The sequence below is a fragment of the Pongo pygmaeus genome, chromosome 16 (assembly GCF_028885625.2).
Source record: "Pongo pygmaeus isolate AG05252 chromosome 16, NHGRI_mPonPyg2-v2.0_pri, whole genome shotgun sequence".
NCBI classification, from domain to species: Eukaryota; Metazoa; Chordata; class Mammalia; order Primates; family Hominidae; genus Pongo; species Pongo pygmaeus.
In genome coordinates this window covers 82466167-82489558 of record NC_072389.2, presented here as the reverse complement: position 1 = coordinate 82489558, position 23392 = coordinate 82466167, and the positions used below count along the sequence as shown (strand labels likewise).

The following is a 23392-nucleotide window of genomic DNA, read 5'->3' as shown; positions in this document are numbered from 1 at the left end:
TTCATTTCAACTTTGGTGAATCTGACAATTATGTGTCTTGGAGTTGCTCTTCTCGAGGAGTATCTTTGTGGTGTTCTCTGTATTTCCTGAATCTGAATGTTGGCCTGCCTTGCTAGATTGGGGAAGTTCTCCTGGATAATATCCTGCAGAGTGTTTTCCAACTTGTTTCCATTCTCCCCGTCACTTTCAGGTACATCAATCAGACGTAGATTTGGTCTTTTCACATAGTCCCACATTTCTTGGAGGCTTTGCTCGTTTCTTTTTATTCTTTTTTCTCTAAACTTCCCTTCTCGCTTCATTTCATTCATTTCATCTTCCAGGGCTGATACCCTTTCTTCCATTTGATCGCATCGGCTCCTGAGGCTTCTGCATTCTTCACGTAGTTCTCGAGCCTTGGTTTTCAGCTCCATCAGCTCCTTTAAGCACTTCTCTGTATTGGTTATTCTAGTTATACATTCTTCTAAATTTTTTTCAAAGTTTTCAACTTCTTTGCCTTTGGTTTGAATATCCTCCCGTAGCTCGGAGTAATTTGATCGTCTGAAGCCTTCTCTCAGCTCGTCAAAGTCATTCTCCGTCCAGCTTTGTTCCGTTGCTGGTGAGGAACTGCGTTCCTTTGGAGGAGGAGAGGTACTCTGCTTTTTAGAGTTTCCAGTTTTTCTGCTCTGTTTTTTCCCCATCTTTGTGGTTTTATCTACTTTTGGTCTTTGATGATGGTGATATACAGATGGGTTTTTGGTGTGCATGTCCTTTCTGTTAGTTTTCCTTCTAACAGACAGGACCCTCAGCTGCAAGTCTGTTGGAGTACCTGGCCGGCCGTGTGAGGTGTCAGTCTGCCCCTGCTGGGGGGTGCCTCCCAGTTAGGCTGCTCGGGGGTCAGGGGTCAGGAACCCACTTGAGGAGGCAGTCAGCCGGTTCTCAGATGTCCAGCTGCGTGCTGGGAGAACCACTGCTCTCCTCACAGCTGTCGGACAGGGACATTTAAGTCTGCAGAGGTTACTGCTGTCTTTTTGTTTGTCTGTGCCCTGCCCCCAGAGGTGGAGCCTACAGAGGCAGGCAGGCCTCCTTGAGCTGTGGTGGGCTCCACCCAGTTCAAGCTTCCAGGCTGCTTTGTTTACCTAAGCGAGCCTGGGCAATGGCGGGCGCCCCTCCCCCAGCCTCGCTGCCGACTTGCCATTTGATCTCAGACTGCTGTGCTAGCAATCAGCGAGACTCCGTGGGCGTAGGACCCTCTGAGCCAGGTGCGGGCTATACTCTCCTGGGGCACCGTTTCCTAAGCCCGTCGGAAAAGCACAGTATTCGGGTGGGAGTGGCCCGATTTTCCAGGTGCCGTCTGTCACCCCTGGAAGGGGAACTCCCTGACCCCTTGCGCTTCCCGAGTGAGGCAATGCCTCGCCCCTGCTTCGGCTGGCGCACGGTGCACTCACCCACTGACCTGCGCCCACTGTCTGGCACTCCCTATTGAGATGAACACGGTACCTCAGATGGAAATGCAGAAATCACCCGTCTTCTGCGTCGCTCGCGCTGGGAGCTGTAGACCGGAGCTCTGATTTTTCTTTGTCTTTACTTTTGAGAGCTTTAATTATGATGTGTCTTACTATGGACTTTTTTCGGTTTATCATATTTGGGATTCACTTACTTATATTCACTTCTCTGTTTCACTAAATTTAGGAATTTTTCAGCCATTATTTTTTCAATACTTTTTCAGTATTGAATAGTATTTCTTTTTCCTGTCCTCTCCTTCTTGAACTCTAGTAACTCAAATATTGTCTCACAGGTTCTGAGATTGTTCTTGTTCTTGTGATACCTTTGCAGCAAAAGTATCAAACCAACTTGCATCACTTCCTTTCCTCCTACCTGTTTTATAAGCTCAGCTCCCTGCTTGGCCACCCTCACGCTAAGGAGGGAAGAAGTGGAAGCAGGACTGACTCATACCACCTTGTTGTTGTAGGTTGGGGTGGGATCCTAGCTCCCTGCTGGGTTCCGCTGACATAAGGAAAAGGAAAGGGGGAATCCCAGTGTCAAACAAATCTGCCCCCCACTACTTTTTCTGCCTCATTGATGCTGGTGATAGCAGAAGCTCAAGTTTCTATAGGGCCCTGCTGATACTGGGTGAGGGTGAGAGCTAGTGAGAGGAGGCTTTTTTCACTATTGGGCCCTACTGATGCTACTTGGATAGGGGAATTGGAGTACCATCTATTTCTGTTAGGTGGGAGATGGAAGTTAAGCTCCCAGTTTACCCCTACTGAAACCATGGGGAGCAGGGGTTCCACTGGTGTTTGGCTGCAGTAGAGTGGATATTGCTAAAGAGATTTTCTGTTTTGTTAGGCCACCCTTTTTTCTGTGCTTTGTCTTGGCAAAAGAGGCATTTCTTGATGCCTGTTTTGTCTTTACCTATTGATATTTTTGGAGACTGTTGCAGCATCCTCTCTGGAATATATAGGAGGCAGTAAGGAAACCCAGGGAACGCACCAGTTTGCTGCTTTTCAAGTCCCCCAAATCCCAAGGTAGTCTACTGTAGTCTATCTCTCAGTGTCTTCCTATGCTTGATGTGTTTTATCTAGGGTTTTTAATTGTAAGATGGAGGGCCTGAAATGAAGGAATGGTTACTTCATTTTGGCCAGAACTGGAATTCTTTATATTAGTTTTGAAAGACTGTAATTAGCCAATAAAAATTTAAAATTGGGGCTATAAGCACCACTATACATATCAATACCTCAACATTGTCATATTTTAGAGACAGATTCTTATTTATTTTAGGCTATTTTTTGTGATTTTTTTTAGGCTATTTTGCTGTGTGGCTTTGAACGTAGGCCCTTAGTTTCCATGTATATGTGGTGAAATATTAGACTAGATCCTCTTGGGTGCTATCAGTTAATATCCTATAATTTTATCCTAAAAATAGTTTATTTAAGTCAAGATATGCTGTTGGTGCTGGAATAGAGGAAAGAACTTGGACTTTGGAGGTAGATGTTTGGATTCTGAAAGATGAAGAGACAGTTTTTATATAGCCATTAGGATGGACACCAGAACCAATGTACCTAGACTAGCATTTTGGCATTACCTTTACTCTGTGCGTGATCTGGGATAAATTACTTAATTTCTCTTTGTCTCAGTTTCCTCATTGCTTAAATGGGTATGATAATACTGATCTTATAGGATTATTGTGAAGATTAAAAGAGATATTATATATAGAGCACTTAAAACAGTGCTCACACATAGTATTAACTATTTAAATATTTATTATTACTCACTGACTATATGGCCTTAGGTCAGCCTTAATCTGAATTTCAGTTTTGTCATTTGTAAAGTAGGAATAATTATACATATATTTATTTAAATATGTATATACAAATATACATTTTGTACAATACTTACTCTCATATTTGTATATTAGTTATATTTGTTGGGAATTAAATTGGAAAATGTTTTTATTCTATGAGTTTCCAAATATTTTTATCATCTAAATAAATCTTGATTTGTTTTTTACTTTAATTGCATAGAACGGAAAGATGCTGAAGGATGGGAGACTGTTCAGAGAGGAAGGCCTATTCGTTCTCGATCAACAGCAGTGATGCCAAAAGTTTCATTGGTAACAGAAGCTGCAAGATCAAAGGATGACAGTGATAAAGAAAATGTATGTCTTTTACCTGATGAAAGCATACGGGAAGGTGAATTTGTTGGAGATGGATCTTCTAATACTATAGAATCTCATTGCAAAGACTCATTACACTCTTGTGACCATCCTCTTGCCGAAAAAACCCAGGTAGTACATTCTGAAAATCCTTTTACTGTCTTTTTCAAAGGTGTGTGTGTACATGTGTACTGGAATGTCTTAGTTTTGTACTTCATTTTTTAACTTACTCTGAAAATTTTCAGGTCTATAGACCTATAGAAAAGTGGCAAGAATAGAACAACGAACTCCTCCCATACTGTTCACCTACATTCACAAATTAACGTTTGCCACATTTTTTCTTTTCTGTTGTTACATACTACACATACATGTTAAATGCTTAACATTTGAGAGTAATGTGCAAACATCATAAGCATTCACCTTTAAATCCTAGAGCATGGATCTCCAAAGAACAAAGACATTTATTTATATAACCACATTACAGTTATAAAATTCAGAGAATTTGATATGTATGTATTATTTAATTTATAGTCTATATTTAAAGTTTTTTAGTTTTCCCAATAATTTTTTTTTAAATAGAATTTCCTCCAGGATGCAATGTGGAATTACTCAGTTCATTTGGTATGTTTCTTCAATATATTTCATTGAATATAGTTCCTCCACCTGTTTTGTCTTTCATGACATTAATAGTTTTGAAGAATACATTTTAGGGTTTTTTTGTACATTGTCCTTTGTCCATAATTCATTTTAGCTTATGCATTTTTGATAGGAATAAAGTGATTGTCCTTAGTGTCAAATCTAGAGGCATATGATATCAGTTTGGTTAGGTTTGTTATTAACTTTGAGTACTTGGTTAAGGTGATGTCTTTGTGCCTCATTTGCAGTGTTAAAATTTGAACTTATTCTACTTACTGAAAATTGAGTATAATTTGCTAATAATATTTAATATAATTCCTTAAAGTTAATATTCCCAGTATTTCTTCTGTGAGTTGAGTTGATGTTTATTTTACTTATTTGATGAACTAGTTTATAGTTTTAGGTATTTGTTTATATAAAGATTCATGTTCCGTTGGTGTGATTTTATGTAAAATGACTAATGAAATATAGGAGCTTTTTTAAAATATCATACTACAGGAACTAAATAGATCAGTTGTAAAATGGTTGTAATATCTTTGGTCCAGAATAATACCTGCTTTTAAAAATTCTCTGTCTTTTTACCTGTAGGATTTTTTCAACTGGAAATGCTCCTCAAATTCCTTATCTTCCTTTACTGATGAGAATGACTCTTAATATTGTTTCTGATCTATAAACTCTTTAATGCGTATTGGTTTTATGCCTGTGTGAGATTGCAGATTCCTTTTGGGCAGTATTTTATGTTGCTTTTTAATTTCTCACAATATGGAAGAGTCCTAAATGCATAGGAAGTAATTGGTATACATTTGTTGGATGTAACTTTAAGAAACTCTTTAGTGTTGTAAGCTACATTAGAGATACTTAGTGAATAAACTACTTTTTATAATACTTAACAAACAGCTAGCATTTTTGCTGTGTTCAGCTAAAAAATATAACTTAGTATGAAAATTATGCAGTGTGTGTAGTGAATAAACCTATATGCTATTGAGATTTCAGGAATAATCTGTACATAGAACTTTTCGACAAGTAAACTATTGCTAAAATTTTTCAGTATAAAAGTTCACTGCTGATGGCAGCCAAGTTAATGATATTTGTTTTCTCCACTGTCATTCTGAAGATGGAATTAGCATATTAATGTCTTTACTTCATATTTTAGCTTTGATTTTGTTATACAAATGATACTGGGTTTTTTAATAAGTGGGATTGAGTAGTGTACACATAAGTAATGCTAATATAAATATTACCAAGAAGATTATAAACCATGGCGACTGACATATAAATAATGTTGATAGCAGTATAAACAATGTTATATCATTTAAATAATGCTTTTGCTAAAATCAACACTTTGGGACACTTTAAGTTCTGACCAATAGTAGAATTTTTAAAGTAGTTTATGAGACTTAGCCAAGTTTGATATTTGTATAAATAATTAATCAAACTGGGGGGAGGTTTATGGCCACTGCAGTGTTTATCTAATGTTTATTTAAGAAGTGATGGGAGTTTTAAATTCATAATTTTAGATTTTAGTTCCTTGACTTAGAGTATCATTGGAAAACACAGTACTATTGTTTCTCTTCTCTGTCCAAAGTGAAAATAAAGGCTTGACTCTACTAAATTGGAAGGTTTTTAAAAAATGGATATGTATTTAGCCTAAGCCAGTGTTTGCTTTTTATATTGTATTTACATTTCTGTTGGTTTGTTGTTAAATATTCCTAAAGGGGAATAGGGAAGATATCTAAATCTAAAGTGTATGAATGTCATAATGAGACACTACATGCTTTCAATCTTCACCCTTAGGTCATGCTTTTCTCTTTCAGATCTGAGAATTAGGATCATGTACCATATGAATTTTAAACAAAGATACTTGAGATCATGTTAATATTATCTGAAGAGAATAAGTTTTATATTTTTATGTAAAATGCCCTCCAAATATATTGTTGTAAAAATTGGTTTCAGGATTTTTTCAAAAGTGCTGAATGTCCTCATTTGATATTAGACCGTCTTTGCAAAAGACCATGTGAATACTTTTGGTTGTATGAGTATAATACAGTGAATGAATGCCTCATACTTGTGACTAGATTTCATTTGCGAAGGATATAAAATATTCATCACAAATTGGCCTACTACAAGAAAATTACAATATAAATTGCTTAATTTCTTAGAAAACTTTGGATAGTGCCCAGTACATAGTAGGCATGCAGGTAAAATTTGTGCTTAATTGTCCCTGTCCTTTTGTTACACTCGAAACATACAAAAAAGATGAGTAAATTTTCTGTCATCCAGTCAAGTACCTCTTCATAGTTAATAGGTTAAGCAAAATCATCTCTTCTAAAGTGGAATAGTTGATATTTTTTAATTATCTCTGATTCATTCTCTACGTTTGTTAGTTCACAGTGAGTACATTGGATGATGTGAAGAATTCTGGCAGTATTCAAGACAATTATGTTCGAACTTCTGAAATATCTGCTGTCCACATTGATACAGAGTGTGTTTCAGTTATGCTGCAAGCTGATGCACCTCCTTTACAAGTAAATGAAGAAAAATTTCCAGCAGAGAAAGCAAGGATAGAAAATGAAATGGACCCTTCAGATATTTCAAATGTGAGTGCTGCTAACTTGGTAAGAACAACTTATTAGAATTCTGAGTATATTTAAGAGGCATAAACCCCAATAATAATAACTTGTATGATTTATACTTTTTAAAGCATTTTTATATATGTTATTTCATTTTAACATTTTATTCTTTTGGTAAACTTTTGATATAGTTAAGATTCTTGTTTTTTAGAGGAAGAAAGTGAGATTGTGAGAGTTAAGTGACTTGTTCAAAATCATTTGGCTTGTATGTGATTTGATCAAATGCTCTTAGCCCAGAATTAAGAATCTAAACTAGTAACAATAAAGTCTTCCATGCTACATCTAGCATTCTGATAGATGGCAAATGGTGTCTGCTAGACTTAGTTTTAAAAACTTTCTTAACAGAGTACTTTAGACAGCCACTATCATTTGCTTGGAGTTGGTCTTTAAGATGAAATTTATTTACCATCCCTAATCCAAAATCTCTAAAAATGCATTGATTTGTGATTATTTATAGATATATGGTTTTGGATGATAACATATTTCTACCCATCTCTTCCTTTTGCTCATTTTAGTATTAAGATACTTGACCTGGGGATAATCCAGAATAAATCATGCTAACTTTGTTTAAAAACTAACTTTCCAAAGAAATAGGCACATATAAAAAGCTGTGAAAAATTACTTAATTTTTATTTTTTAAAGGCTGCTGTGCACTATAATTTCTTCTAAAATTTAATGCCTAATGCTGACAGATCTTAACAACACATGGTATTAGGTAAAATTGTACATTTTATAGGGATAATAACAGTAGAGATGAAACTTGATATAGGTTGTTTAAGGGTGAAAAGGAAAATAAAGGTTATAGTAATACAAAAAACAAATGTTTAGATTCTTTTAATAAGGTAGAACAATTAATTTTCATCTTGTGTCTTTTAGTAATGAACATTTCTAAATGTTGAACATAATTATGGTCAAATAAGTAGTGAGTTTATTGTATGGGGTGGAATTTGGTCATTTATTTTGTTTTAGTAGTTGTATATCAAATTGTATATTTTTCAGTTTGATTCTGTGAGAATCAAATTTTAAAAGAGGAAAACTCTCATACTTAAATAAGCATGAAATAATTAAAAATTCTTACCTCATTATTTTTATTTTCATCACATATATAAACTTGCAGAGTCGTAAAACCTTTTGGTTATTTTGAGGGTCAAATTTGCATACTTGAAAGAAAATAAATTCTGCTTTAATGTGGATATTAGTGTATTCTTAGAGGTCTTAAGAATACTTTTTGTTTTGTTTTGACAAACCAAGGGTGATAAGGTGATAAGCACCTTATTGTTTAATTTCCAAGTGGAGAGTTACAGAGAATTCCTGTAGTGATGAGACAACTGTTTTTTCTTTTCTTTCTTTTTTTAAAAAATTATACTTTAAATTCTAGGGTACATGTGCCCTATGTACAGGTTTGTTAAATAGGTATACATGTGCCATGTTGGTTTGCTGCACCCGTTAACTCGTCATTTACTTTAGGTATTTTTCCTAATGCTATCCCTCCCCCAGCCCCCCACCCCCTGACCAGCCCAGGTATGTGATGTTCCCCGCCCTGTGTCCATGTGTTCTCATTGTTCAACTCCCACCTATGAGTCAGAACATGCGGTGTTTGGTTTTCTGTCCTTGTGATAGTTTGCTTAGAATAATGTTTCCAGCTTCATCCATGTCCCTGCAAAGGACATGAACTCATCCTTTTTTATGGCTGCATAGTATTCCCTGGTATATATGTGCCACATTTTCTTAATCCAGTCTGTCATTGATGGACATTTGGGTTGGTTCCAAGTCTTTGCTATTGTGAATAGTGCTGCAGTAAACATACGTGTGCGTGTGTGTTTATCGTAGAATGATTTATAATCCTTTGGGTGTATGCCCAGTAATGGGATCGCTGGGTCAAATGGTATTTCTAGTTCTAGATCCTTTAGGAATCACCACACTGTCTTCCACAATGGTGTCTTCCACTCCCACCAACAGTGTAAAAGCATTCCTGTTTCTCCACGTCCTCGCCAGCACCTGTTGTTTCCTGACTTTTTAATGATCGCCGTTCTAACTGGTGTGAGATGGTATCTTATGGTGGTTTTGATTTGCATTTCTCTGATGACCAGTGATGATGAAAATTTTTTCATGTGTCTGTTGGCTGCATAAATATCTTCTTTTGAGAAGTGTCTGTTCATATCCTTTGCCCACTTTTTGATGGGGTTGTTTGTTTTTTTCTTTCTCTTTTTTTTTTTTATTTTTTTCTTTTGAGACAGAGTCTCACTGTGTTGCCCAGGCTGGAGTCCAGTAGTGCAGTCTTGGCTCACTGCAAGCTCCGCCTCCTGGGTTCACGCCATTCTCCTGCCTCAGCCTCCCGAGTAGCTGGGACTACAGGTACTTGCCACCATGCCTGGCTAATTTTTTGTATTTTTTAGTAGAGACAGGGTTTCACCATGTTAGCCAGGATGGTCTCGATCTCCTGACCTCGTGATCCACCCACCTCGGCCTCCCAAAGTGCTGGGATACAGGTGTGAGCCACTATGCCCGGCCGGGTTGTTTGTTTTTTTCTTGTAAATTTGTTTAAATTCTTTATAGATTCTGGATATTAACCCTTTGTCAGATGGGTAGATTGCAAAAATTTTCTCCATTCTGTAGGTTGCCTGTTCACTCTGATGATAGTTTTATATAAATTGAATTGTGTAAGCTTTGCTTGACTTCTTTCACTCGACATATTTATTTTGAGATTTATTCATGTAGCTGTGTGTATTAATATTTCATTCTGTTCATTGACTTTACTAGTATTCTGTTACATGCATGTAACACAATGTTTGTTCATTCACTTGCCCAGAGACATTTGAATTACATCTTTTTTTAATGAATAAAGATGCCACGAATGTTTTTGTATACAACTTTATGTGAACATATATATATTTTTTTTTTTGAGAAAATACCTAGATCAATTTTGTTGATAGTATTGTTCAGGTCTTCTATATCCTTAGTAGTTTTTTGTTTACTTTTTCTGTCAGTTGAGAGAGGGGTACTGAAATCACTGACTGTAACTGTGGATCTATTTCTTTTCTAACGACTGTATTGAGATAATAATTTACATATAATACAATCCATCTGTTTCAAGTTTACTGTTGTTTTTTCAGTATATTCACCATAATCAGCTTTAGACCTCTTTCATCACTCTAAAAAGAAAACCCAGTGCCCATTAGCAGTTACTCCCTTTCACTCCACCCACACCCGCCACTACACTGCTTTCTCTCTATATAATTTTGCCTATTTTAGACATTTCATAGAAATGAAATGCAATATGTGGTTATTTGTGACTGGCTTCTTAGCATATTTTAGAGGTTCATTCATGTCTTAGTTTGTCTCAGTACTTTGTTCCTTTTTGTGATCAAATAGTATAGTCCACTGAATGAATGAATATACCACATTTTATTTATTCATCAGTTGATGGACATTTAGGTTGTTTCCACTGTGCTATTATGAATAGCACTGCTTTAAGTATTTGCATAAAAGATTTTGTGTGGGCACATTTTTTATTTCTCCTGGATATATATCTAGGATTGGAATTGTTGGGTTATATGAACTGTATGTTTAACCATTTGAGCAACTGTCAGACTGCTTTCCAAAGTGGTTGCATCATTTTACATTCTCATTAGGTTTATATTTTTTTGCATTTCTATAGGTTTTTGCCTTATATATTTTGAAGTTATGTTAGGTCTATAAACATTTAAGATTGTTTTGTTGTCTTGATGAATTGACCCTTTTATTATTACAAATTGGTCTTCTTTATTCCTGGTGATATTTTTTGCACTGAAATCTGTGTCTGGTGTTAATACTTCAGCTTTCTTTTAGTTAGCATAGATCTTTTACTTGTAATCTGTTTTTTTCCTTCTAGGAAACATATAGCTCAGTCTTATTTTTTATCCAATTTGATAATCTCTGCCTATTACATGTTACATTTACGTGTAATATAATTATTGGCATAGTTTGTTTAAATCCACCATTTTACTATTTGTTTTCTCTTTGACTTGTGTTCTTCCTTCCATTTTTAATTTTTTAATAATTTCATTTTATCACCTTTGATGGCTTATTAACCACACAAGTTTGTTTTGTTATTTCAGTGTTTGATTTAGGGTTTCTAGTATACATCTTTAGCTTCTCATGAGGATTTATTAATTAATGAATCTCATGTATATTTTTATTATTTACAATGCATTTTTTAAAGTTAGGTGTATATATGTTCAGAAAGCATCATCACCAGTATAGCATATATTCTTTCCATGTTCCCATTATAGTATACTATTTTGGTTTTACATTTAATGAGTATATTCAATCTATAATTGTTTTGAATTTTGGCACTTAAATGAAATTCACACTTTGTCATTAATAATACCTGTTATTTATATAACTTCACAGTTTCTCATACATAGCTATCTGGTAAATAAGGCAAGTCATTGGTTATTGTTCTATTTTATGGAATACCAAGTAGGTTCTTGGTTTTTAGAAGCTTCTAAGGCACACAGCTAGTAAGTGGATGAGCCTGTATGGAACCCCAGCTTTTATGACTCTAGATCAATACAATTTTATGTATACTGTTGAGTTCATGTTAGAACATAAAAAATGATCACTTTCCAGTCAAGTGATGATTTTTCTTTTTGTTTATGTGTTTTTAACTTTATAGTCCATGGCAGAAGTCCTTGCTAAAAAAGAAGAGCTAGCAGATCGTCTAGAAAAGGCCAATGAAGAAGCCATTGCTAGTGCTATTGCTGAAGAAGAACAGTTAACTAGAGAAATTGAAGCTGAAGAAAACAATGATATTAACATTGAAACTGACAACGACAGTGATTTTTCTGTGAGCTTTTAGACTTTTTAACGTAGCTATTCAAAATTTTTATTTAGAAACAAAATTATCTGGGCCAGAAAGACTTGGGCCTATTTAAAATTATTTATTTAAAAATCATGTTCAGTAATCATAACTATTATTCTCAGGGTGATTTAGACTTATACAATAAACAATAGCAAATCTTTTGTTAGCACTTTACCGTTACTAAGTATTTTCATATATGATACACTTGACAAGTTAGAAGTTGTTATTGTTATTTTACCAGTCAAGAAATTGAATCTGGGCCGGTTGTGGTGCCCACATGCCTGTAATCTCAGCACTTTGGGATGCCAAGGCGGTAGGATTGCTCGAGGATAGGAGTTCGAGACCAGCCTGGGCAACATAGCAAAACCCCGTCTCTATTAAAAAAAAAGTTAAAAAATTGAGTCTGACATAAAGTAAGAACTCAACATTACTCAGATTATAATTTATAGAAAGTGAAGATGCAGCTAAGATATTTTACTTTTGTATTCTATTAACAAAAAGTAGGCTGGGCGTGGTGGCTCATGCCTGTAATCCTAGCACTTTGGGAGGCCGAATCGGGTGGATCAGAAGGTCAGGAGTTCTAGACCAGCCTGGCCAATATGATGAAACCGCATCTCTGCTAAAAATACAAAAATTAGCTGGGCGTGGTGGCGGGCGCCTGTAGTCCCAGCTACTTGGGAGGCTGAGGCAGGAGAATAGTTTGAACCCGGGAGGTGGAGGTTGCAGTGAGCTGAGATCGTGCCACTGCACTCCAGCCTGGGTGACAGAGTGAGACTCCATCTCAAAAACAAATAAATAAATAAATGAATAAATGAGTAAATGATACACTACCTTCTGTTACTAAGTGCTTAGGATATATATGTTAATGATGGGAATTTATTAAAGAATAAAATAACTTTAAATGTTTTACATATTGGTTTATTAAATTTTAATGCCAAACAATCTTTAGTTCTTCAGTATTTGCTTTGTATATGTTAGCATTTATGTAGTAATAGGATAAGTCCAATATATTTCTTAAATTTACTTCATTTGTCTCTGCTGTTAATGGCTGCTAGGCTCTTAAAATGAATAGGCTGTGGTATTTTAACTTGGCAATTATTTTGATTGTACTGGTAGGTACCTTTTTCCTGGTTTTCAGCTGTTGGTTAAATAGAATATATTAACAACAGGTAGGAAATTTTCATGTATAGTTCATTTTCTAAAGTTGTAATTGTGTTCAAAGATTTGATTTTCAACTTCGCTTATTACATTTTAGGCCAGCATGGGCAGTGGGAGTGTATCTTTCTGTGGTATGTCCATGGACTGGAACGATGTCCTTGCAGATTATGAAGGTATTGTGTATATGCATATTGGATGTGTAGTACAGTGTTCAAAAGTTTGTTCTCAAATGTTTTATAGACCTATGTGGTTAAACAATAATAGTATTTTTTTCTGAACAGCTCGTGAGTCTTGGCGCCAAAATACATCCTGGGGGGACATTGTAGAAGAAGAACCTGCTAGACCTCCAGGGCATGGAATTCACATGCATGAAAAACTTTCTTCACCCTCTCGTAAAAGGTCTGGCATTTGAAAATCAATTTGAAATGATTCACAGGAAGGAAACTAGCCACTCTTGACTGTTAAATAAAATTGCTACATGACATTTTTGGACACATTACTTCAGGACAGTTTCAGATCCATTGAAAAGTAACAAAGCTTTCCTGAAATGTTGGGCCAAAATTAGTTTTGTATACTTTAAGAACTGTGAAGTCTAAAGAACGCTTTTTCTGGCATTATCACGTAAACATTTCATGTCTCTTCTCCATTTGTTTGTATTAATAGAACAATTGCAGAATCTAAGAAGAAACATGAAGAAAAACAAATGAAAGCACAGCAGCTAAGGGAAAAGTTACGCGAAGAGAAAACATTGAAGCTTCAGAAATTGTTAGAAAGAGTGAGTTTTTATTTTTTAGGAAATTATGATAGTCTGAAGTTGGTGGGCTTATTTTCGACTCTACTTCTGGTCTGAGAGAAGCTAAAATAACCATAAAAATAATCAGATTTGCTAGGAAATAAAGGCATTTTAATCTATTGAATCCAAGAAGGTTAACTATTAAAAAATCGTCATTTTCAAATTATCTAGTAAATTGATATTTTGCAGGTTAGCGTGGATTATTAAAGCTCTACTTGTCTTTTGCCATTTTCATTGGAGGGTTTCCTTGGGGAGGTTTGTCTAAAGTGTAGAATGACCTGGTAGGACAATTTGGAGCCTAAGACTATCAGTTTGTAGTGTGTTTGCCGATGGCCAGCCCTGCTCCTTGCTCTTGGCTCTGGTTTTTACTTCTGTTTATGTATGTGCAGCCAACCCCTTCAGCTAGAGGAATGCAAGCTACTGCCCTGTCCCACAGTTGTTGTCAATCCATGTCCATATGCAGTGGGCCAAATAGCCATGCACACACATGGCCACAGCTGGCTATGGCCCCCATTGCCACATGTATGCCTGCAACCAAACTCCACCTGGCCTCTGCCACCACCTGCCTTGGCTTTCACCTACCAGGGGTGCTCACTTCTTAACACAGAGGTGCTGCTGGCAGCCACTGCCTACACCCTGTAGCTTTTGGAGCTGAGGACTGCCCTGTTACTGATATTGCCAACTCTAGCTCCCTGAGCTGCCACGCCAATGCATACATATAAACCAAGAGTTGTTGTACTTCTCCACACTTTGGCACTCTGTGTGCCAGTAGGCTTAGTGCAACAATATGCTCCTGCATTCCCCCCAAGTCAGTGCTCCCATCTGAGCAATTGACTATCCTTTCTGAAGCCAGTCCATAAAGACTGGAGAAGGTGACTGCTTCTTTAAGTGCACAGACAGCAATGCAAGGATACAAAGAACATGAAAAATCAGGAAAACTTGACACCACCAAGAGAACACAATAAATATCCAGCAAGCAACCCAAACAAGTGAAGATCCATGAAGTCCCTGACAAAATATTCAAAATAAATTTTGAAGGTCAGTGAACTGTAAGAGAACACAGATAAATAATGTAACAAAATCAGGAAAACAACATAAAAACAAAATGAGAACATCAAGAAAGTGAAGCCATGAGAAAGAACCAAACAAATTCTAGAAGTGAAGAATACACTGAAGAAACTAGAAAATTCAGTAGAGAGCTTCAGCAGCAGACTCAGTGAAGCAGAAGAAAGAATCAAGAGAACTTGAAAACAGGTCATTTGGAATTACCTAGTAAGAGGAGAGAAAATAATGAAAAAAATGAAGGACGCCTCTGAGATTTATGGGACACTATCATTGAATGAATATATGCATTATAGGGATTGAAGAGAAGCAGGCAGAAAACCTTTTTTTTTTTTAAAGAAATAACCCAAAACTTCCTAAATATGGAGAGCAAAACAGATATCCAGACTCAAGCTCATAGAACCCCACAACAGTTAAAGAAGTTTACATCAAGACTTATTATAATTAAATTGTCAAAACTCAAATACAGATTTTTGAAAGCTGCAAGAGAAAGGCAACTCATCTCATACAAGGGAAACCTGCCCCCCACACCCCCTGCCCCAGAAATGATCAGTGAATTTCTCAACATGAATCTTCCAGGCTAGGAGATAATGGGATGGTATATTCAAAGTACTGAAAGAAAAAAACAAAACCCTGCCAGCCATGGTTACTATACCCTGGAAAGCTATCTTTAAAAATGAAAAGGAGATAAAGTCTTTCCCAGACACACAAAAATTGAGGGAGTTTGTCATCACTAGGCTTCCCTGAGAAGAAATGCTAATTGAGTTCTTAAAATGGAATAGAAAAAATGATAAACACCAATGTAAAAGCATATGAAGGAAAGTATGTAAAGCTCAGGGGTAAATGTACAGTCAAATATAGAATAACATAATACTGTAAGGGTGGTACAGAAATAACTGGTAACCCCAATATAAAACTTTAAAGAAGGCTGTGTGTGGTGACTCACACTTGTAATCCCAGTGCTTTAGGAGGCTGAGGTGGGAGGATCACATGAAGCCAGGTGTCTCACACCAGCCTGGACAACATAGCAAGACGTCATCTCTACAAAAATAAGGAACAACAAAAACATTATCACTTGTGGTGGTAGGCACCTGTAGTCCCAGCTACCTGGGGGGCTGACGCAGAAGGATCGCTTGAACCTGGGAGTTTGAGGCTGCAGTGAGCTAGGATTGCACCATTGCACTGCAGCCTGGGAAACAGAGCAGCATCCTGTTGCTAAGATAGGGTGGGGGAGGGGACTTAAAAGACAAAAAGGTATCAAGTATAATGACAAGAAATTGATAATAGATTCACTGTATGAAAAATAGTAAACTCTGACTTCAAAAACACATAGTGTAGTGGTAGGTAAAAGTGTAGAGTTTTGTAGGCCATTGAATTTAAGTTGTTATCAAAATAAGTAGACAATTGTAACCACAAGGGCAAACCTATGTAAATACACAAATGCTAAAGAGAAATCAAACCAAACCATTAGAAAAAAAAAACCCCACAATCAAATAACAAATGAAGATAGCAATAGAGTAAGGAACAAAAGCCTGCAGAACAAATAGAAAATAAGTAGCAAAATGGCAGTAATAAATCTTTACTTACTGTTAATAATTACTTCAAGTGTAAACGGATTAAACTCCCCAATCAAAGGGCATAGAGTGGCTCAGTGAATTAAAAAAAGACATACCCAACCATATGCTGCCTTGAACAGACTTGGCTGAACACGAAGGAATATCTTATTCCATGTAAATTGTAACCAAAAGAGAGCAGAAGTGGCTAAACTTAGACAAAACAGACTTTAGGACAAGAACTGTCCCTAGAGAGGAAGAAGGCCATTAAATAATGATAAAAGAGTCAGTTTAACAGGAGGATACAACAATTTAAATATATTTGCACCCAGCAACCTAACACATAAATATATAAAACAAATATAAATCTGAAGGGAAAAATTGGTAGTAATACAATAATAGTAGGAGACTCCAGTGGTCCACTCTCAATAATGGATAGAACATCCAAGTAGAAAATCAATAATGAAACAGGTGACTTACAACACTATACACTAAATGTGCCTAAGAAATATATACAGGATTTTCTACCCCCAAATCAGGAGAATACTCATTCTTCTCAAGTGCGCATGAAACGTTCTTCAGAATAGATCATGTGTTAGGTCACAACAGAAGTCTTTAGAAATTTAAGAAGATGGAAATCATACCAATATCTTTTAGACCGCAGTGGAATGAATCTAGAAATCAATAACAGAAAATAGGAAAATTAGCAAAAATGTGAAAACTGAACATACAGTTGAACAACTATTTGGTAAAAGGAAATAAAGGGGAATTTAAATAATGGCTTGAAGCAAATGAAAACAAACATAACTCACTAAAATTTGTGAGATGTAGCAAAACAAGACTGAGGGAAGTTTATAGTAATAAATGCCTACACTAGTTTTCTAACTCACAGAACTAGAAAAAGAAGAAACAAAACTAACCCCAAAGTTACTATATGGAAAGAAATAATGATTAGAGCAGAAATAATTGAAATGCAAAAGAGAAAAATGATGGGAAAAAAATTAATAAAACAGGGTGGTTTGTTGGAAGGATAAAAAAATCAACAAACTCTTAGCTAGTCTAAGAAAAAAAGACTCAATTAGAAACGAAAGTAGAGTCATTACAATGGATAACAGAGAAACAAAAAGGATCGTAAAGAACTATTATCAATAATTATATGGCACCAAATTGGATAACCTTAGAAGAAGTGGATAAATTCCTAGAAATGTACAACCCAACATGACTGAATCAAAGAGAAACAAAGAGCCTAAACAGACCAATAACAAATACAGAGATTGAATCAGTAATCAAAAACCAACAAAAAAAGCCTAGGGCCAGATGGCTTCACTGATCAATTCTACGAAACATATAAAGGAGAAGTAGTACCAACCTTTCTTAAACTTTTCTGAAAAATAAAAGAAGAGGGAACACTTTTGTGAAATAAGAAATATTGGTCTCTGCCCCTGGTTCCTGATGTAGAGCTTCTAAAACTCTGGTAGATAGAAGCACTAGGATAATATTGTTTTTCCAATATGTGATCTTTGACTCGGTTCCCAACAGATAACTTCTATAATCTTTGTAATTTCTTGAGTGATAAGAGCATCTGAAACAGAGTTCCTAAATGCCTTGGGCTTTGCTGAGTGATAGGAGCATCTTTTGTTGTAATGAGGCTACTCTTGGTAGTGTCCTGAACAGCCTCAGAATTGGTGCTGGCTACCAGAACTTCGACCTCCAGGTTTGGTTGATTGCCAAAGCCAGTGATTTAATAGATCATGCCTCTGTAATGAAGCTTCCATGAAAAATCCCAAGAACAGACTTTGGGGAGCTTCTGGGTTGTTAAACATGTGAAGGTGGCACACCTGGAGAAGGCATGTAAGTTTCGTGTCCCTTCTTTGCACTTTGCCTTAGGCATCTTTTCCATCTGGCTGTTTATCTGCATCCTTTAAAAGTTCCTTTGTAATAAATTGGCAATAGTAAGTAAAGTGTTTCCTTGAGTTCTGTGGGCCACTCTAGCAAATTAATCAAACTTGAGGAGACAGTTGTGAGAACCCCAAATTTGTAGCTGGTTTGTCAGAAGTATGGGTCAGAACTTGGGACTTGTGATTAGCATCTGAAGTTGTGGGGGCAGTCTTGTGGGACTGAGCCCTTAATCTGTGGGACCAGGTTGATAATGTCAGAATTGGATTGAATTATATGACAGCTAGCTGGCGTCAGAGAAGTGGTCAGTGTGAGAAAAACCCCATAAAAATCTTGGTGAACAGAATTGTTATTGTGTTGTATGTGAGAGTAGGAAAAACAATTTAGTTTTTCCTATCTCTTACAACTCCCAAACTTGTATTATGAGGCCAGCATCACTCTGATTCCAAATCTAGATAGAAACACAAGAAAGGGGAAAACTACAGGCCAGTATTCCAGATGAACATAGATGCAGAAATCCTCTTTAAAATACTGGCAAACCAAATTCAAGAATACATCTACAATCATACCATGATTGAGTGGGATTTATCTCTGGAATATAAGTATGGTGAAATATACTAAAATGTATAAATGCAATATACTACATGAATACAGTGAAAGACAAAAAACACACTAATATTTCAATAGATGCAGGATAAACACTTGACAAAGTTCAATATCCTTTCATGAAAAAACCCTCAACATAATAGGTATAGAAGGAACTTTACTCGACACAATATAGGCCAATGCTGTTTTTTTAATGTTTATCCCCTCCAAAACACATATTGAAGCTTAATTGCTATTGTAACAATATTAAGAGGTGGGTTCTTTAGGTTATATTGGCTCTGCTCTTATGAATGGATTGATACCATTATTGTGGAAGTGGGTCCTTATTGCAGGAGTGGGTGCCTTATAAAATGTGGGATTCAGCTCCCCATAGTGCCCACGCCACCCTTTGCCCTCTCTTGCCCTGTTGCTTTCCTCCAGGGTTGATTTAGTAAGAACCTTATCAGATGCCACCACCTTGATATTGGACTTCCAGTCTCCAGAACTATTACGTGATAAATAAATGTCTTTTTTTAATAAATTACCTAGTTTCTGATATTCTGTTATAGCAGCACAAAACAGACTAAGACAGCCCATATATGAACAACCCACAGTTAACATCAGAGAAAAAACTGAAAGCTTTTTCTCTATGATTTGGTAAAAGGCAAGTATGCCCACTTTTACCATTTCTCTCCAACATAGTACTAGAAATACTGGGAAAAGCAAGAAGAAGAAATGAATGCATTATATGGGAAGGGAAAGAAGTAAAATTATCTATTTGTAGATAACATCATAAATATAGACAACCTTAAAGATTCCACAAAAAACTTTGAGAAATAATATATGAATTCACTAATGTTTAGAGATACAAAATCAACATGCTTAAGAATCAGTGGGGTTTTCATACACTACGAACTATATGAGAGAGAAATTAAGGATACAGTTTTCTTTATATTAGCAACAAAAAGAATAAAATACTTAGGAATTAAGCAGGGGGGTGAATCACTTGTATAGTGAAAATTATAAATTTATGAAAGAAAATTTAAAGCAGCAAGTAAATAGAAAGATACCCGTGTTCATGGATTAGAAGAATTAATATTATTATAATGGCCATACAGCCTTAAGTGATCTACAATTTCAGTGCAATCTCTATCAAAATCCCAACCATTTGTTTTTAGAGAAATAGAGAAACAGTCCTAAAATTCATATGGAGCTCCAAAAGACCCCAAAGATTGAAAGTCATCTTGAGCAAGAAGAGCAAAGGCTATAGTCATAACACTTTCTAACTTTAAATTTTATTATAAAGGTATAGTAATCAAAACAATTTGGCACTAGCATACAAACATACACACAGACCAATGGAACTTAATAGAAAACCCAGAAATAAACCTATGCAATTATGGGCAACTGGTCTTTGACAAGGATGCCGAGAATATACAATGGGGAAAGCGTAATCTTTTCAACAAAGGGTATTGGGAATACTGGGTATCCACATGCAAAAGATTGAAATTGGACGCTTATCTTACACCATGCATAAAAATCAACTCAAAATGGATTAAAGGCTTAAACATAAAATCTGAAACCATATAACTTTTAGAAAAAAACTTGCAGAAAAACCTTCTTGACATTGATCTTGGTGATAATTTTTTGAATATGACAGAAAAACACAGGCAACAAAAGCAAAATTAGACACGTGGAATTATATCAAATTAAAAACCTATACAGCAAATGAAAAAATTATCAAAATGAAAAGACAGCTATGGAATGGGAAAATATTTGTGAAAAATATATCAGATAAGGCATTAATAACCAAAATATTTGAAGTACTCACACAACTCAATGGCAGGAAAACAGCCTGACTCAAAAATGGGCAAAGGACTTAAAGAGACACTTCTCAAAAGGAGAAATCCAAAAGGCTAACAGGTACATGGAAAGGCGCTCAGCATCTATAATGATCAGGGGAAATGGAAATTGAACTTGAGTGAAATATCACCTGACATTTGTTAGGATGGCTATTATCAAAATGACAAGAGGCAAGTATTGGGGAGGATGTGGAGAAAATGGAACCCTTGTATGCTGTTGGTAGGAATGTAAATTAGTATAACCATTATAGTAAGCAATATGGAATTTCCTCAAAAAATTAAAATAGAACCTGTCATATGATCAGCAATTATTCTTCTGGGTATATATCCAAAGGAATTGAAATCTGGATCAAGAAGAGATACCTGTGCACCCATGTTCACTGTAACATTATTCATAATAGCCAAGATAGGAAACAATCTAAATGTCTGCTGACGAATGAGAAAAATATGGTATATATTTGAGTGTGTGTGTATATATATATATATATATATATATATATATATAAAACAGAATATTATCTAGCCTTAAGAAGAATGAAATTTTGACATTTGTGACAACGTGGATGGAGCTAGAGGATATTAAGCTAAGTGAAATGAGACACAGAAATGCTGCATGATCTCACTTCTATGTGGAATATGGGAAAAAGTCACATTCATAGAAGCAGAGAGGGGAGATGGAGTGATATTGGTCAAAGGGTACAAAAGTTTGACTTATGCAAGATTAATAATTTCTGTTGAGGTAATGTACAGCATCATGACTGTAGTTAACAAAAAACAAAAAATACCTGAAAACATAGGAAACATTGAGTTTATTCCTGGAATTCAAAGATATTCCTTCATTAGAAAATCTATGAATGTAATGGGATATAAACTTATTAGAAGAGGAAAACCATTATTTTCAACATCAGGGAAAGATGATCAAGTTTGGATAAGTGGAGCACTAATTCTATTTACAGAAGAGAGTCTGTGTAGTTAGAGCAGAATAACTATTGATCATTGTGGTAAGTAGAAATAACATGGGCTCTGGAGATAGCCCACCAAGTTTAAATCTTGATTTTATTATATAATAAGCTATGATTCCCTGAACAAGTTACTTAACATTATTGTATTTCAGTTTCTTTTTCTGAAAAATGACAATTATAATTATTAACCTGTTGTGATGCTTAAATGAGGCAAGTATGTAAGACAGTAACATAGTGCTAGCTTGGATGTTGTTTAATATACAGTCGCTCTTATAACTGAGTACTGTGTTATCTATGCTCTATTACAAATGACAGAAAAATGTAGCTTAAAAGAGCAAACATTTATCGGCTCACATTTTTCTGTAAAAAAGGCAACCATGAATTGCATAGTGATTCTTTTATTGTTTTTTTTAGAGTCAGGAACTTGCTCTGTCTCCCAGGATGGAGTGCAGTGATGCAGCATAGCTCACTGCAGCCTAGAACTTCTGGGCCCAAGCCATCCTCCTGCCTCAGCCTCCTGAGTAACCAAGATTACTGGCACATGCCATCGTGCCTGGTTAAATTCTTAATTTTTTTGTAGGTACAGGGTCTTGCCATGTTGCCCAGACTGGTCTCAAATTCCTGGCATCAAGCAATCCTTCTACCTTGGCCTTCTAAAGCACTGGAATTCCAGGCATGAGCCATCATACCTGGCCATCATTCTTGCCCTGGGTCTTTGATGAATTTTTTTTTTTTTTTTTTTTTTTTTTTTTGAGACGGAGTCTGGCTCTGTCACCCAGGTTGGAGTGCCATGGCAGAATCTCGGCTCACTGCAGCCTCCACCTCCCGAGTTCAAGCGATTCTCCTGCCTCAGCCTCTTGAGTATCTGGGATTACAGGCGTGCACCACCAAACCTGGCTAATTTTTTATATTTTTGGTAGAGATGGGGTTTCACCATGTTGGCCAGGCTGGTCTCGAACTCCGGACCTGAAGTGATCTGCCTCCCAAGTACTGGGATTACAGGCGTGAGCCACTGCTCCCGGCCTGATGAATTTTTAGTCAAGCTATCAGTCAGGTCATCTGGGTCTGGAGGATCATAGTCATCAGGTCATAGTCATCTGGGTCTGGAGGATCCACTTCCATACTCATTTGTGTGGTTATTTGCTGGCCTTTGTTCCCCTTTGGCTGTGGGCCAGAAACCTCAGTTTCTTGCCAAGTATACCTTTCTACAGCCCAAGTGTCTTCATGACATGGCCAGTGGTTTCTCCATAGAAAATCAGAGAGAGAGTAGGGGAGAGAAAGGAAAAAGTACCCAAGAGAGTTGATAAAAGGAAGTTGTGCTGAGTTTTATAGCATCGCTTTTGCTGTATTCTTTTGGTCACAGTCCTGATACAATATGGGAGGAGATTACATAAGGATCTTAAAACCAGGTGGCTTAGATCACTGGGCACCATCTCAGAGGCTCCATACTACAAGTACCTAACACAGCATGATGAAAGATGTATGGCCACTATATTGTAATTACAGGTGAACTCTTTCGTTACCTTCTGGTATTAGAAAGGAATATAAATATGCATAGGTTAAGCATATTATTTGGATTACTTTTAGTGTGTAGTTTAAATTTGGGAGAAATAGTTGGACCACATAATCTGAATGTTCATAAAAATGCGTTAGGTAGCGCAAGATTCTGTTGAATACAGTAGTAAAGTTGACTAGGACTGTAAGAAAATTCTTTGATTTTTCTTTTTACTTGAATCTCAAGAATTTGTCATGTAGATGAATAGATTAGATATGAAAAGCAG

The 23392-nt window shown here is 36.1% G+C and overlaps 1 protein-coding gene across 9 annotated transcripts in view; it reads left to right on the top strand.

The window, feature by feature from the left end:
* The window catches only part of SCAPER (S-phase cyclin A associated protein in the ER), a 552312-nt gene that overhangs the window by 125633 nt on the left and 403287 nt on the right, over positions 1-23392 (top strand). For 6 of the 9 annotated variants that reach the window (XM_063652363.1, XM_054452421.2, XM_063652362.1 and 3 more), the window contains 6 exons: positions 3501-3763; positions 6652-6882; positions 11555-11725; positions 12996-13071; positions 13180-13297; positions 13562-13673. In XM_063652363.1, coding sequence (XP_063508433.1) covers positions 3501-3763; positions 6652-6882; positions 11555-11725; positions 12996-13071; positions 13180-13297; positions 13562-13673 — 971 coding nt within the window. The remainder of the gene's footprint in view (positions 1-3500; positions 3764-6651; positions 6883-11554; positions 11726-12995; positions 13072-13179; positions 13298-13561; positions 13674-23392) is intronic. The other 3 variants (XM_054452429.2, XM_054452422.2, XM_054452434.2) reach the window with 1 other exon arrangement.